The following is a 14,840-nucleotide window of genomic DNA, read 5'->3' as shown; positions in this document are numbered from 1 at the left end:
ACATCCTAGCCTGAAGGAGACCGCTGATGCCCCAGACGCCAGACGCCCCCCCTGTGACCTGCGATTACCTGCGATTTGATTTCAATCTACTGGAGCCTCGAAGCCACCACGCACCTCCGCCTCGGCCGGGCGCTTGCATCATCAGTTCTAGACCCCTACCGGCCGTCGTTGCATCTGCGCTGCGACTTGCCCGTCCAGCGCGTGCCGCCCCAGATATGACCTCCCGGCGTTCTGGTCCTCGCCGCCGAAAGTGGCCCCGTCCCCTGAAGAGCGACACGCGACCCGAAGCAACCGAGCGGGCGTTGTCTTGTCACTGCGGAGACGACCTCCGGACACCGAGGCCGAGGGCGCCAACTATTCACAAGCCACCGGCGCCTGGATGACACCGGGTGAAGCCGCCCGAAACCACCGTGTCCAGCCAGCTGCGCGTCCCGCCAACCAGGCGCCAGGCCCACGACCGCCTCCCAGCGCCCCGAGCCCAGCCCGGTCCAACCATCCCGACAGCGGGCTGACGCGGGAGACGACTCTCTGTAGCAAAGGGGATCGACCGAGTCACCCCGTCGAGCCCGTATTCGTGGAACGCACCTGTCGTCAAGCGTCGAACTTTCTTTCCTTCGTTGCGTGCAGCCATGCCGCTGATCCCTGCACGGAGGGGCTCAGGGACGCGGCGGATGGGCGGACTACCAACCCACGGCCACAACCCACGGACATGTGTGGCGGTCGCCGATCACAGGTCACTCCATGTGCCTCCATCACGACGACGGACGCGACGGTTTCACTCGCCCTCGCCTGTCACGTTCCCTGCACCAGAGACGGGACGCGGCCGGGCTTCACGAATCGGCCGCCGTCCTGTCCGTCGAATTCCCATGATGAGACCCACCGATCATGGGCCAGCCCACCCGCTCCTCGTCGACGGCACCTGGATCGGATGTGTTCTGCCCGCGAGGCTCGCTTGCTGGTCGTGCTCGACGTTGACAGCCCGCCACGCACCCACCCCTTGCCGGCGTGGATGCGATGTGGTGTGGGCCACAGGGGACCACAGCCAGCACAGATCCGCGGCACCTCGTTAATAATTGCTTCGGCCTCCCGCATGCTCGCATGCAGTCGACCGCGACGGGCTCACGGCCATCACACGACGACGGCGTCATCGGACATTGCCCTGCAAAGTCCGGGGCACCGCGTACCTGGATTCCCTCCCGCATTTTGGAATCACACATTGAGACTTGGCGCAAGGTCCCTTCCTGAGCGCTGCTCTAGTATTACCGAGTCCACGGCGCTGCTCCGGTGCTGACCGGGCCGCCATACCATGTGTCATGGTTGGGACTAACAGAACGTGGAGAGAGCAGTTAGAGTTCAGGGCCAACTTGCCCGTCTCGGCCTAGCACCCAAGGGGGCTTCCACATGGCCGTCTGCATTTGGGAGACACAGGGCATGACGAGCGACGTCGGCAGCCCGACGAGATGGAGGACTGGTAATTTCCACCACCGGCGCGCCGCGTGCTTCAAAAAAAAGTCTAATCCGCAGTACACTCGGCAACTTGACCGGGCCTCGTGGTCCTCGACGTGGGTCTGTATATGCACCAGCAGTCATTGACTCGTCGCCTCGCTCGCGCTCACGAGTCAATCGCCCCTCGCCACGCCACGGCATCGGGATCGGTCATCGGCAACCACGTCGACGATGTCGTCGTTATCCGGGACAGGGGTGGCGCTTCTCTCCCCCCTGGACCCCGAGACGCCGCTGCGGAGCTCCGCGTCCAGACGCCGCCACAGCCCGTGGAGAGGACCTTGATCGAGCTCGCTTCTGGAATCCTCCCCACATCCCGCGGGTCTTCCGGGATGACATGAGATGCCCAGAGATGGATCCGACGCCTTCAGCTTTGCGCAGCCAAGCTGACGTCTCGTCGCGACCATGGTTCTTGACCCGGGCGTGAAGCTCGAGGGTTTCTTGGCTAGCTAGCTGGTCACGTCTCCCGTCGGCAAAGCAGGGGGGGGTCTATCCCGGCCAGCCTCCGCACGAGCCCGTAGCCGCATGCCGAGCAACAATCTTCATGCCAGACCAACACTATGCTCTCACGTCTCGCACGTACGAGGAGAGCTTGAAGAGCCACACCGCGATGCGCGATTGGTAGATGGCTTGCATACACACGAGGCTGGGCAAACTTTGTGCGTGGCCATCGTAACCGTTTTGGTATTCGTCCCACGTCCCTGGGCACTTTATGCTGAACGACATGTCGCTTTGGCCCAAGCCATATCAGCCAGTTTACGGGAAATTTGCCTGCATTCAACCGAAATCATATCGCAAGGCCGCAGCACTGCACAAGACAACACTAAACATCCCACATGGTCTCGCCAGCCAGGGTCCGGAGCGGCCTCCCTGCCGACTGGGCGGACCTCCACGCCTGGCTCTGTTCTTGTTCTTGTCTTATCACCAGGTCCTTCATCCAAACACTGCCCACATCCCGCGTTCTGGGCCGATTTGTGACCTGCATCCCTGGCCTCTGTTCGGACTTGCCTCGGCGTCTTGTCCACCTACTAGTATCTCGCTTGTCGGCTCTCCTGTGCGTGCCTGTGTTGAGCTGCCGGTGGTCATATCGACGACCCCAGTTACGAGTGCCGATGTCCAGATACCCACACCCATGCGGGCAATTACCGTCGGAGTGCTTCACGCGCATGTGCAGGGCTGGGCCTGGGCTTGCAGCGCAGGATGGCCACGCATCCTGCCCGCAGGTGACTGCTCAGTTTGGGGGGTCCCAGCTCGCCGTAGCAAGATGGCAGTTATGTGATGATTCTAGTTGTATTGTACAAGAGAGATCCAAGTTCAAGATCAAGAAACAAGTTGCGTGCTGAGCCCCCCCTTTTCCACGGAAGACAATTAGCCGCACATGCGCTGCCGCCGTGGCTTGGTCCGTCTAAGTCACTACTGTACAGCCGATACGACCCTCCTGTCTTTCTTCGTCTATGCTGATTGATGGATAATCCGAGTGCGGGCCGTCGACAAGAATAGGATGCTCACGTCTCGAATGGATGCTAAGCGCCGGTTCAGGGCCCAAAGCTTCCTTGCCCTGTCGTCGTCGTCGTCGTCTACGAGGGGCGCTTTTTGCCGATGTTCCAGCCCCAGGAACGGAGCACCTTGACGACCTTGGGAGTCACGGCCGCGGTGAGTGGCACCCGGATGAAGATGAAGCTCTTGTGAATGGCGTACGCGAGGGCGAGCTGCGTTGCCAAGCCTGCAGAAGACGCTCGCAGTCAGCATCGGGCCGGCGGATAGATCTCCGAAGCCCCAAGTAGACCGGGTCGGTGCAACGCCGAAGGTCATGTTGGAGGTTGTGGGGGGAGCGTGGGCTCGCAAGACTTACTCGCTTCCTCCTTGTTGCGCTCGCTGGCCTCCTCGACGCCCCAGCCGGCCATTTCGACCTTTTCGCTGATGCCGTCGTCGCCGAGCTTCTCCGTCTCCACGCTCTTGAGGGAGCTCCAGTACCTATGGGCCGCGTCCCGCACCGATTCGGGGACCCAGTGCTTTACCGACTCGACGACGTAGTGCTCGATCTTGCCTGTTGCCGTTCGCCGCAGAGTCAGCCAACCGCAAGTTCGAACAACACAAGACCGGTGGGTGGGGAGGGGGAAATTTGTTGAAGGATGCACGCACCGATGGTGTCGGTCCCGACGATGCGCACGAGGAGGAAGCAGAACGGAAAGTCGAGGACGCTCAGCGCCAGGTAGACGCCCACGGCGGACCAGCCGTACTCCTTGGAGAGCTTCTTGAGGCGCTGGCCCAGCGAGAGCTTCTCCTGCGGCTTCTCGCCGTTGGCGTTCCTCCGCCACGCCGAGAACCTGAAGCCGCGGCGCTGCGTCGTCCGCTGGCCCATGCCGGCGAAACTGAACGTCGTTCGCGTTGTACCTTGGCGTGCTGCCCCGGCTCTCAGCAGCGGCGCGGGTCTTGCGCCCTGCCGCTGCGCGTATCTCGCCATCGTCTGTGTGCCCTCCGAGCTGAAGAAGCGTCTCCAGGCGGCGTCTCGCGTGGGTGTCGCAATCGTTCGAGTAACGCCCCTCAACAGAGGGATGGCCCGCAGGCCGAGCATCGTTTGTAGCATGTCGGACTGCGCTCGTCGACAGAAGTCTGCCTCCCAAGCTCGTCAATCTTCCCAACGAGGCAGAGGAAGCTCAAAAGCCCCGTCTGTCCGTCCGTCCGTCCGTCCGTTATAGACCGATCGGGATTCGCAGGGATTCGGCGTCCGGAGCGGAGGGGGGCGGGCGCGGCTGCGTCAGACGGGATCGCCGGGCTATGGAGTTAGGCAAGCTCCCGTCCGGGGGCGAGGCATCCGTGCAGGGAGAAGAGAAGAAAGCGATGGAAGCTTTTTGCCGTGACCGCCGGGAGAGCTTCGTACGTATCGCGGCTCGTGTGGTCAATTGGCCGGCGGCTGCTCACGTCGAGAGCGTGCGAAGTTGTGTGGTTTTTGTGCCCGGGTGTGGTGGTGGTGAATGCAAGGATCGCTCAGAATGATGTAAAAGAGCCGCATCTCGGCATGCGACCACGCCATCTTTTTCGGCAGGGGTTCGTCGCCACGCCACGCTTGAGCTTTAGGAGGAGCGCGTGCCGTGGGGTCACGTGCCCCGCGACGACGTGCTTCGCGATGCACGACGAACCACTTGATTGACAGAGCGGCCGTCCACGCCTACGAGCGATGTGCGAAAACAGTGCGCGAGGCCGTTTCGAATACGAAACGTTGGTGGTTGTTTATGGGACTTTCTTGAAGAGTTGGGTCAATATGTTTGCTCAAGCGTGTTGTCATCGGGCTTCCATCAACATGGCAACCAGAAACAACACCAATGTGAAGACGCCACGCTTCGTTCGCCGCGCTCAAAGACATTATTATTCTACGAGACGGAAGCGCTCAATCTTTTAAGCCAGCCACGTGTGGCTTCGATCGTTTCAGTGTGACTCAGGAGTTCACTTGGGACACTTCCATCCCGCAGGCACAATGAATCTCCCGAATACAACATCAACCGCCATGTTTTCCCCCATCTCTCTATCTAGCCTGCGGCTGGCGTGCGATTTGGAATGCTTATTATTTCGAGCAAATAGTTCAGATGCGAGGCTGATGCCAGTGCAGTGAATCATTCGTTGAGGCCAGGCGGCCGACCAATAGGTGCAGGTCTCCCGGTGAACAGCGCCTTCCCCAGGCGCAGCTGTACGACAGCTGCCAGCGATCTGTTCAGCGACCGCCGGGCCAGTCGCACGCCCTTGAAGGAAATTAATCTCGTGTGCATGCAAGTAATGAGAAAAAACTCGCCCTGAGTTTCTGCCTGACAACCTTACCCTTCCATCACCTCTCCTTCCCGTCCCCTCCCTCGCTCACCCCCCAAATCACGTCCCCACGCCGCTCCAGGCCAGAAACATCACTACAGCCCGTCCGGATACACGATCCCTTGGGGATACGATGCCCTCGGCTTCGGTCTCCGACGGCTCAGTGCACCGAACGTCGGCAGTCTCTGGCGACCATCGTTTCTACCCTTCTCCCCCTCTCTTTTTGATCGCACGATTTTGACGTACCCAACGTCAACACGCTCTTTTTGGCGAGCATCTCTCTCTCGCTCTTCAGATACCCCGTTGCATCATCTTTGATTGCGTACAGCTTGTCGCAGATTGTCACTCCTCTTTTTTGGTTCTCCTTCTGAACTTTCGGCGGTCCGTTTGCACTCCACTCCAAGATGGCACCTCGAACCTACGGGAAGAAGAAGAGATCCCTCTTCAAGGCTTTGAGCTCACGCCGTCGCCGGCAATCAGCTACTGCCGCTCTCGTGGAAGACGGTCCAGGTATTTGGTCCCTTAACCCCCGCTCTGCGACCTCCGGGCTCCCGCTAAGACGTCCCAGGACATTCCGCGTCCTCAGCCATCTCTGCCCCTCGCGCCGCGACTGCCACTCGTTCCCGCGGAACTCGACACTCAACCAGCATCGACGAGATAGCCAGCGCTCTACTGGATGATACCAACTATCAGACGGACAACGGTGGTCGGGCCCCTTCCCCAAACCGAAGCCGGGCTCAGCTACCATCAGGCAGGCCCATGCCGATGACGACGAGCGCTTCTACCGGCCCTACTCTCGACGGAGTTCCCCTCTCTCCGCTTTCCATGCACGCCGTTTTCGCGACAACTACGACGCCGGTCCCTCATCGCTCGTCGCCCTCACGCGTCGAGAAGACCTCCCCGCGAAAGCAGAGACGACAGCTGGCCAAGAGGTCTTCCACCCGAAAGCGTTCAGGCTCTTTGAAGCAGGACAAGGCAACACGAGAAGGCGACTCCAGTGGAAACCCTGCGAAATCGCCATTCGATGACTCTCACGAAGAAAATAACGACGAGTCGGGCTTGGAACCATTTCCGGCCTTTGACGAGAACGCAGCCCCCTCACGACCGGAGCCAACCACTCACCATGGTATCGACGCTGACGAAATCGAACGAAAGGTCGCCGCCATGTTGGCGGCAACCGAGGCTCTCAAGCCAACGGCACCTCAGGCCAAAGGGACGGCTGCGTCCAAGGTCTCACGGATGGTTCCATCCGTGTTGGCAAAGATGTCAAACGCCTGGGACAAACTCAGCAGCAGACCATCCACCCCCGAAGCTACTGAAGCTGCTAAGATCCGAAAGGAAGGCATCAGACACAACCTGGGCGGTGTGGTTGCCTCGAGGTCGACCCCACACATACTGGCTCCGGCCGGTCGTGTTTCGATCGATTCCACGGAGCTGCGCCGTAACGAAGGTGCAAATCTGAACAAGAGAAAGGTTCAAAAGATTCTTGGAGCAAGTGTTGACTGCAAACTGACCTCCGATTCTCGCAAGTCCTTGCGGACGGACCAAGCAGTTGATGTTTCCGGCGGTGAGCCGACAGCGCCACAGGCCCCAAGCGATTTAGAAATCTGGCGAATGTTTGTCGAAATGGGCGAGACTGGCACCCAAGCACAGATGGGCACTCAGGCGTCCAACTGCCCTTTCGACTCCGAAGCGGGATTCGAGCAGAATCTCGAAGATAGGATCTTGAACACACAGCCGGCTGGATCCTCCACCCCTCGACCAGGTTCACCATGCAAGTCCGCCAACGCTCCTGGCACGCCTCGACCCGGCTCTCCATGCGAGTCCTCTGACGCGTCGGACTCAAAGTCCGCACACCTCTCTGGGGAGGAGAGTCTTGCATCGGATGTTAAGGTCAACCTGGCCGAAGTTGCTGTCAGGCTTGGAGACGATGAGGCGAGAGCTACGATTCGCCAGGTCGACGTGAAGCCGAGCGATTTCGCGAGAGGCGCTGCTTCGGCCACGGGCAGCACCGACCGACGAGTCAAATCAAACGTGCACAATCGCATCGACGCCATCAAGGGGGAGGAACGGCAGAAGAAGCATCCCTCTCCGAGCAAGCAAGAGCTGGAGGATCTTGAGCAGGCTCTTCAGTGGTACCTCACACTGGAGAACTCTGAGCCAGACCGTCATGTTGACTGATGAGTCAGGGTTCCCGAGTCCTCGAATCCCGCGACGCCGGTGCTTGCCGCCCGAGATCGTAACCGACTTATGCTCGGTCGCTCGTCGAGCCTTCGAGGTCCGGACCCGCTCGCTGAGCAAAGCCCGCTCTCTGTACGAGACTCACGAATCCCACGCCCTGTACGAGTATCAAAACGACGCGCCAACATTCGGATGGCGCCTGCATTTCGGCCCACGGCAGCTCGACCCGGAGAGGTCGACGAATTGCTCTGACTGGAGAGCTCTGGAAATGGCCGAGCTGGGCTAGTGGGTTTGACGTTGCAAACGCCAACGCCCTCTTGGCCTGGGACTGCAATGCCTACCACTCATCTACACCTGGGGCGCTACAGCGCCTATCCGGGTACCACTCAGGCCCATCACTCTACGGAGAAGAAGGGCTCTTGTGTGTGTGTAGCAGGAAACCACAGCTCCAACTTGACTTATGGCAGATGCTAACCTTTTCCAGAATATTACGTGCGAGCCAGCAAATTGTGATTTGCTTTGAGATAATGCAGAATATGGTACATTTGGTACTATTAAATGCAACGCTTAAAGCTTTCTGATGAGGTCGGCATCATGGCATTACAGGCGTACGCCCTGGTGAGAGCGGAGTATAACATGTGTAGAGGGAGCCAACGCAGGCCGCTAGTCAGACAATATAACCCAGTGCGTGTGTGTCTCGTGTCGGTCATTGAGATTTGTGCATTTAGAAGAATCGGCGTCCGGCGCGGTGGGATCCGCGACCGTCGGTCCCGTGCATGCGGCGAGTGCCAGCAGCCTGTGATGTTGTTAGGTAGGCCGTTCGGGTGATTGGTGTTTGGGAGCGCGAGCAGCATACCTTGAGGCCGGGGCGGCGGGTCAGGCTACCCCTCAGCTTGGTGAGGGCGCCGCTGATCTTGTCCTTCATGGTAGGCTTGCGCTTCTGGTGGTGAACGGCGACACGCTGGCGGCGGGAGAAGATGCTGCGGCGGGGGGCGCGCGTCGTGGTGGTAGTTGTGTGGTGGTGATGGTGATGGTGAGCGTTGGCACGGCGGGTACGGCGTCCGGAGAACATGTTTGCGGTGTGTATTGGTTGGAAGTACTTTGAAGTAGGTGGTTGATGGGTGGGTATATGAAGTTGTTTGCGAATGCTTGAAGAGTCTCTGGGCTCTCTCTTTGTTTGTTTGAGTCTTGTTGTTTGAGTGGATTGATGATGAGGTTGTGGTCGGAACTCGGAAGTCTACGAGGGCTTATATACAGCGAGCGACAGTTCACGACTTCACATCATGCAGCCCAGCCAGGCCCAAGTTACGACATAGCTACTGGGGATGGAGGGAGGGGACCCCTTCGCTGTCAGTCAAGATGATGCCATGCAGGCGCGAAACCTGGCAGCGTGCCCTCACGAGAACTCTTGGTTCCCATGCCGATCACCAGGGTCCAGGCCTGCCTGGCTGGCTGCTTCGTAGGTGTGGGTGTGCGTGGTTCCTCCAGGTGGATGCCTTGATGCGATTCCAAGGCAGAGGCGGGCCTGGGCGGTGGTCACCCACCCCATCCAGGAATAGAGGCAGTCGTCAAGAAAGGGTAGGAAGCGTTCACTGCGATGCTTGCGTGCTTGCAACCACGAGGCTAATCTTGGACAGAGAAGGGGACCTGCTGGGCTGGACTGGGCAGGATGCTGTATGCTGGATGGACCCTTGGCGGATGCCCTGTCACGAAACGGACGTCATTGGCAGGGGTGGCCGGCGGTGGTGATTGGGCAGTGGGGGGCAAATGTTGCCGTAAATGGGTGCCGGTGGTGGTGTGGTGGCTGCAGCCACAGGGACCCCTACAGGGCATCTCCCCAGCGCGGAAGCAATCCCCTGGGGCTGATGGTGGGCAGTGGCACTGGGGGTTGCCAGCCTGTGGCTGGGCGGTGATGTCATCTGCGGCGCACGCAGTTCGTAACAGCACTGGTAAAAAAAACTTGCGACAAGGCCAAACAGGCAGGGATGGACGACCTGCTGCGCATATCGAGATGAGGCAATCGGTCTCGAGTCCTTTCGGTGTGTGGTGCATGCTGTACCAGAGAACGGTCGTCGGTCGTCGACCGCGCGTTATCTGTCTTGGGCTCTTGGTATGACGTTCGGTGTGCGTGACCGCCTGGAGGGGGAAATCCAGGGCGAGGTTGACGCACAGCTCCAAGCTGGCTGTTGTCTCTGCGAGTGGCCAAGGGGGCCCGCGGCCGAGACAGGTGACGCAAGTAGACGGCCCTCGGAGGGCTGCGTCGAAACATGCTTGCCTCCCTCGATGCGACAGGGCATAACCGCTTGCCGCCATTCGGGCGTTCGCGAGAGAGACTCGTCCACGTCGCGAGGTCACTCACGAAGCAGCTCACAGACACACGATGAGGTGGATGAAGAAATAGTGACTTGACACGGTTGATGGAATACCACGAAATAGTTGGCGGAAGCCAGTGTGCCCAAATCCATGAGTCCGCTCCATTGAAAGATCCCAAGACAGTGCGTCCATCCGCTCCTTCCCGCCAAGCTCTTTCCCACGGCACCAAGCCCCAGTAACGGGAATACACGCTCCAGACCGAGAGCCCTGCCCACAATGCCTGAAACCGTAAACCCCATCTCCAACGTCTGCAAACTTAAGCACCGCCACCGCCGCCGCCGAGAAGGCCGCCGAGGAGACCGGTGACGATGTCGAGCTGTCGCTTGACCATCTCCATGTCGCTCATGGGCCGGGGAGCAGAGTTGCGCTTGGCCTTCCAGTCCTCGTCGTCGTCACCACCACCGATGTGGCCCAAGCCAGCACCGCCGAAGGGGCTGCCGTCGATGACGCCGCCGCCAGCTCCAGCGCCGGAGTCGTCGCCGAGAGAGCCCGCGCCGCCGAGGAGGTCGTCACCGAAGACACCACCGCCGGCACCGGCACCGCCAACGCCGTCAAGGTTGCCCTGTCGCTTCATCAGTCCACCAACGGGAGAGCCGCCGACCGGGGCGCCGCCGACGGGGGAACCGCCAGCAGCACCGCCAACGGGGGCAGCGGGACCACCGGGCAGGCCGCTGGCGGAGTCGTCGCCGGGGAGGCCACCGGGGAGCTCGTCGTCAGCGGCAGGAGGGGGCGGCTGCTGCTGGCCGGTGAGGCCGCCGAGTCCCCCGAGAAGGCCGCCGAGTCCGCCGAGCTGGCGCTTCTCCATGTCGGTCATCTCCATGCGCTTGTTGATGACGCCCAGGAGCTTGGTGAGGGCGTCGAGCTGTCGCTTCTCGTGCTCCTCCATGGGCTCGCCCGCGCCGGCTTTCATCATGAGGCCGAGCATGCTCTTGGAGTCGTACTTGCTGTCGGTGGCGGGCATGCCGTTCTCCTTGGCCATGTTCATGTCCATGGGCTTGGCACCCTCGCTCTGCATGGCGAGGGCGCTGCCGGCCAGGGCGGCGATGATGGTAGCAGCACTGCTGAACTTCATGATTGCCGAGTTGGACTGTGTATAAAGGAGTGACTGTGGTGTGTGTTATCAACAAAAATGGCTCCGGAGTGGTGCCAGAGAGACGGCGATGGGCGTGAGAAAGGCAATGGAAAGGACAACGGGAGCTACTCTCATCTCTCAGTGCCCGACCAGGCACCACATTATATACTTGCCAAGCCCAGCTTGTCTATCACATTGTCTGGCATCCGACGCGATAGACTCGTCCTGCCCTCGAGCCTATCAAACGAGCGGACGGTTGCGAAACGTCTGCCCCGTTGCGCCAACGCTTCAGCACGGGCTGGCATCGAATTCCGGCCGCGAGCCACATCTCAGAATTGCGATCAGCCCAGGAGAGAAGGGAGAGGCGACCCTCGCGACCTGAAAGCCCTCGCTCGCCCAGCGCCGTGCAGGAATTCCGGGTCGTGGCATCTGAGACATCGACGGCTCGGGCGGGCGCGCGGCGTGTTTTGGGAATGCGAGATGCGCCCATCCCTCGTCGATCAGGGCAGCATATTGGCTCTGGATTCGCAGAGTCGGCGGCGAAAGGGCCGTTTGCTGGAAATTGTGTCGCAGCGTCGACGCGACGCGCCTGCGGCGTCTGCTATTTTGCGTGCGCGACTTTGAGGGTCAGGGGCCAGGATCGCCTCCCATGCCTGCCGTTCTTCGCTCGCTGCACGAAACGTTAGCGTTCCCGAATGCCAAGAGGTCGGGGAAGCATTCCGTGTGTGGTGCGGTGGCGGGCAAGAGCCGTGAGAGAGGCGTTGGTGGTCAGGGGCATGACGTGATGAGACGCTCGTTCCTGTTGTTTGTGGCACACCGGACACGCGTGGTAGATGGCGGTCTGTACTGCTCGTCCTCGGATTGGACAAGATTATTCAAGAGGTGAGGCCAGAGATTCGGCAGAAGCGAGGACCGGAATCACGATATCCAAATTTCTCGCTACATTTTACACACAGAATGCTATCTGTCGGTGGTGTCAGCTGCATGTGTCCATTGCCGTCACGGCTCTCGGACAAGAAACAAACCTAGGACCGCATGTTGGCCTTGATCTTGGCGAGATCCTCCGGCGACAAACCCAGGCCCTTGACGACGTACCCGTCCCAGCCGCCAAACTCGTCCTGCAGGCCCTCGAGGAATGCGGCCCAAAACTCGGGCCGCAGACTGATGAGGTCGACGAAGCCCGGCGTGTCGGGGTCGGTGACGCCCACGGTGGACATGGCAAAGTGCAGCAGCTTCTCGCGGGCGGGCTCCGTGCCCACGCGCGAGAGCATGTAGTCGCGCGTGGCCACCTCCGGAGGGGAGCCGGCGAGGTGGTGGAGGAGCCCGGCCATGACTCCGGTGCGGTCACGGCCAGCTAACGATGATGGAATACCAGGCGTAAGCAGTCAGTCAGACACTACGGGCTTCACATGTCTCTCCTCTCCCCCCAAAGACAAACGCACCGGTGCAGTGAAAGAGCACGGGCTCCTCCGGGCGGTCGCGCACATGCTCCAGCACGGCGCGGATGATGGGGCTGTAGCTCATGGCGACGCTCATGTACTGCGTCCTCCAGGCGGGGCGCCCGCCGTCGACGGCAAAGTCGGCGAGGACGGGGTCCGGGTAGCCCTCCTGGCCGTCGAGCCAGACGTTGTCGACGCCGGGCACGTGGGGGTCCGGGGCGCGCTGGCGCTCCCTGGCGAGGCGCATGTCGAAGACGCGGCGGACGTTGGCGGCGACCCAGGCGAGGGCGTCCGGGTCGGCAGCGGCGGCGTCCATGACGCCCGAGCGGTAGAAGCGGCGCGGGGGCACGGCGCTGCCGGGCACGGCGCCGACGTCGCGCAAGTTGATGAGGGAGCGCGTGGGGATGAAGGGCGGCGAGGTGAGCGCGGGGAGAAGCGCCGCGGGGGGGATGGCCTCGCGCACGTCGGTGGCGGCGAGGGCGTCGAGCTCGGCCGTGCTGAGGGGGGCCATGGTGACCGGCTGTGATGTTTGTCACTGGTGATGGTGGTGGTAGTGGTGGTGATGGTGGTGTTGACGGCCTTGTTGCTGGTGAGCCGTACCTCGAAGGCGTTGCCAGGGGGTGCAGGGATAGTTGGATTGATGATTGGACTATGATCTAGCAGTCCCCTTTTTCGTGGTACAGCAATAAGTCACGGCGCTTTTCTGTCAGAAAATACGAAGCCCGAGTAACTAGTTCACTAATAGGCAACCCGGATGTTTGTCCAAAGCCCGCCCCCCTGCCGGGGACCATGAGACTTAAAGGGGGGATTCAAGCAATCAAGTGGGCTGACCGCGCTACGGCCATTGCTTGTCTGGGGAGGACTCAGGGGTCTCAGAAACCAAGCAAGCTGAACTGCCCAAGCAACCCGCTCATTCTCACTGCCGTTTTGCTGCTGGAGCGCTCAACAATCTGTTCCGGTGGATGAGTGAGTATCCATGCGTTGCGTATGCCGCCGACGTCTTCTGGCCTGATGGCCGGACGACGAGGACGGGGCAGTCAGTCCACGTTGTTTTGCGCGGCCTTTTGTCCCACTTACTTGCTGGGGGCGAAACGTCCCAACGCGGGGGTGGTCATTTACACGGCTTAACCCGCTCCTCTACTCTTTACGATTTCTGCTTGGTGAATGGGAAGAATATGTAGGGCACGTAGTGTCGAGCGCGTCCGTCAGCCATGGCGACGATGGTCACCAAAGGATTGACGCATTTGGACGACATGTCTGGCAACATTTGCCCGTGAAAGGGAGCGTCGGCTTTTGTGTGATTCACCCCGCCACGACGCCCCAAACCAGATCACAATCCACAGTCAGTCCAAGAGTCCAAGCACACGCGGGTATGTCCTCCCAGAGATTCGGCACCTCTTCCAGGCTGTTTTTGCTTGATGATCGCGAAGGTGGCCAAGGCTTCTCATCATTGTGAACCTCGGTGACCATTGAAGGCATTTGTTCGCCGTGCCTGTTCCACGAACCCAACACACATGCCTACAGTATTGTCATCGTCGGCGTGATTATCTGCCCGCCGCACGAGACTTGATCCCGGCCAGTAGACGAGTAGTAGACTATGCAGCCACGGCTGTCCGCCCTGTCCCGGCACTGCAGCGGTCGACGACGTTAGCACTGGCGGCGGAGGAGCATCCGGGTGTCTGGCAGAGGGGGTGTGCACTCACCGGTTCCTTTGCTGGGCAGCGGTAGGAGACTGGGTGCGCCCTGACGGACCAACCGCTGGTGTTGGACGAGTTTTTGTTCTCCTGGAACGGTTCGAGCATGTCGACGTCGCAGCGCTGGGTCGACGGGTCGCAGACCTACAGCCAGGGAGGGGCTGCTGTCAGTGCCTTTCTCTGATTCATTCATGGTCGCCTGTTGCGAGGTTGTCGCATTTCCTTCATGGGGCATTGGGCGGGCTTTTACGTACGCCGTAGAGCACCGCGTTGTTGTTGCGCTCATCCGCGATGCGCCTCGCCTCGCCTCGCCCCAGACCGGTCTTGATGACTTTGCCCGCATGGGCAACGGTCCCCTCGGTGGCGGCCGCCCTGGCGATCATGTAGGCGCAGAGAATGAGCTTAGAATGCATGATGCGGGATAGGATAGTCGACGAAACACAAGCGAGGATAAACAGCCAGCCCAGTCAAAGAAGGGCATAAGAGCGGTTAGACAGGCAGAGATGGCAGTAACAGATAGGGCGAGCTCCAGCGCGGTATATAGTTGTCTACGTTTGTGCCACTCACTCCGGTGGGCTGCACTCTGGAAAACGTCCCCGCGGGTCGTCTCTTATTAATTCAGTTGCCGAATCGTCGCACGCGCCAACCTGTTTCCTCCTGGCGACATGTCCCGCCGTAGCGACGAGAAGCGGCGCACAGGCCCTTTTCACGTAATGACGACGGGCGAGTACTGTCTATGCGCAAGAGAGTCCCCTTGACGTGCCGCCTGATGCCCAT

The 14,840-nt window shown here is 60.5% G+C and overlaps 6 protein-coding genes across 6 annotated transcripts; 1 reads left to right on the top strand and 5 right to left on the bottom strand.

Annotated features, from left to right (window-relative positions):
- Positions 1–3,080: 3,080 nt before the first annotated feature.
- On the bottom strand, positions 3,081–3,865 carry PLICBS_004913 (uncharacterized protein; the record flags this gene model as incomplete). The annotated part of the gene is made up of 3 exons (XM_018325702.2): positions 3,081–3,226; positions 3,356–3,550; positions 3,646–3,865. 3 exons carry the CDS (start codon positions 3,863–3,865, stop codon positions 3,081–3,083), a joined length of 561 nt encoding a protein of 186 aa, XP_018175454.1.
- A 2,264-nt stretch (positions 3,866–6,129) lies between these two features.
- PLICBS_004912 (uncharacterized protein) lies at positions 6,130–7,485 on the top strand (the record flags this gene model as incomplete). The annotated part of the gene is made up of 1 exon (XM_018325704.2): positions 6,130–7,485. One exon carries the CDS (start codon positions 6,130–6,132, stop codon positions 7,483–7,485), a length of 1,356 nt encoding a protein of 451 aa, XP_018175456.2.
- A 724-nt stretch (positions 7,486–8,209) lies between these two features.
- PLICBS_004911 (uncharacterized protein) lies at positions 8,210–8,557 on the bottom strand (the record flags this gene model as incomplete). Its single annotated transcript, XM_018325705.1, has 2 exons — positions 8,210–8,281; positions 8,342–8,557. The coding sequence occupies 2 exons, from the start codon at positions 8,555–8,557 to the stop codon at positions 8,210–8,212; spliced, it is 288 nt and encodes a 95-aa protein (XP_018175457.1).
- A 1,557-nt stretch (positions 8,558–10,114) lies between these two features.
- PLICBS_004910 (uncharacterized protein) lies at positions 10,115–10,930 on the bottom strand (the record flags this gene model as incomplete). The annotated part of the gene is made up of 1 exon (XM_018325707.2): positions 10,115–10,930. One exon carries the CDS (start codon positions 10,928–10,930, stop codon positions 10,115–10,117), a length of 816 nt encoding a protein of 271 aa, XP_018175459.2.
- A 1,025-nt stretch (positions 10,931–11,955) lies between these two features.
- PLICBS_004909 (uncharacterized protein) lies at positions 11,956–12,880 on the bottom strand (the record flags this gene model as incomplete). The annotated part of the gene is made up of 2 exons (XM_018325708.2): positions 11,956–12,284; positions 12,373–12,880. The coding sequence occupies 2 exons, from the start codon at positions 12,878–12,880 to the stop codon at positions 11,956–11,958; spliced, it is 837 nt and encodes a 278-aa protein (XP_018175460.2).
- Positions 12,881–13,887: 1,007 nt separating this feature from the next.
- Positions 13,888–14,476, bottom strand: PLICBS_004908 (uncharacterized protein; the record flags this gene model as incomplete). The annotated part of the gene is made up of 3 exons (XM_065600620.1): positions 13,888–13,998; positions 14,073–14,207; positions 14,318–14,476. 3 exons carry the CDS (start codon positions 14,474–14,476, stop codon positions 13,888–13,890), a joined length of 405 nt encoding a protein of 134 aa, XP_065456692.1.
- Between the last annotated feature and the right edge of the window lie 364 nt (positions 14,477–14,840).

The sequence above is a fragment of the Purpureocillium lilacinum genome, assembly GCF_023168085.1.
Source record: "Purpureocillium lilacinum CBS 284.36 DNA, scaffold_3, whole genome shotgun sequence".
Taxonomy (NCBI): Eukaryota; Fungi; Ascomycota; class Sordariomycetes; order Hypocreales; family Ophiocordycipitaceae; genus Purpureocillium; species Purpureocillium lilacinum.
The sequence above is the reverse complement of the archived record's forward strand: the minus strand, read 5'-3'. Positions and strand labels throughout refer to the sequence as shown.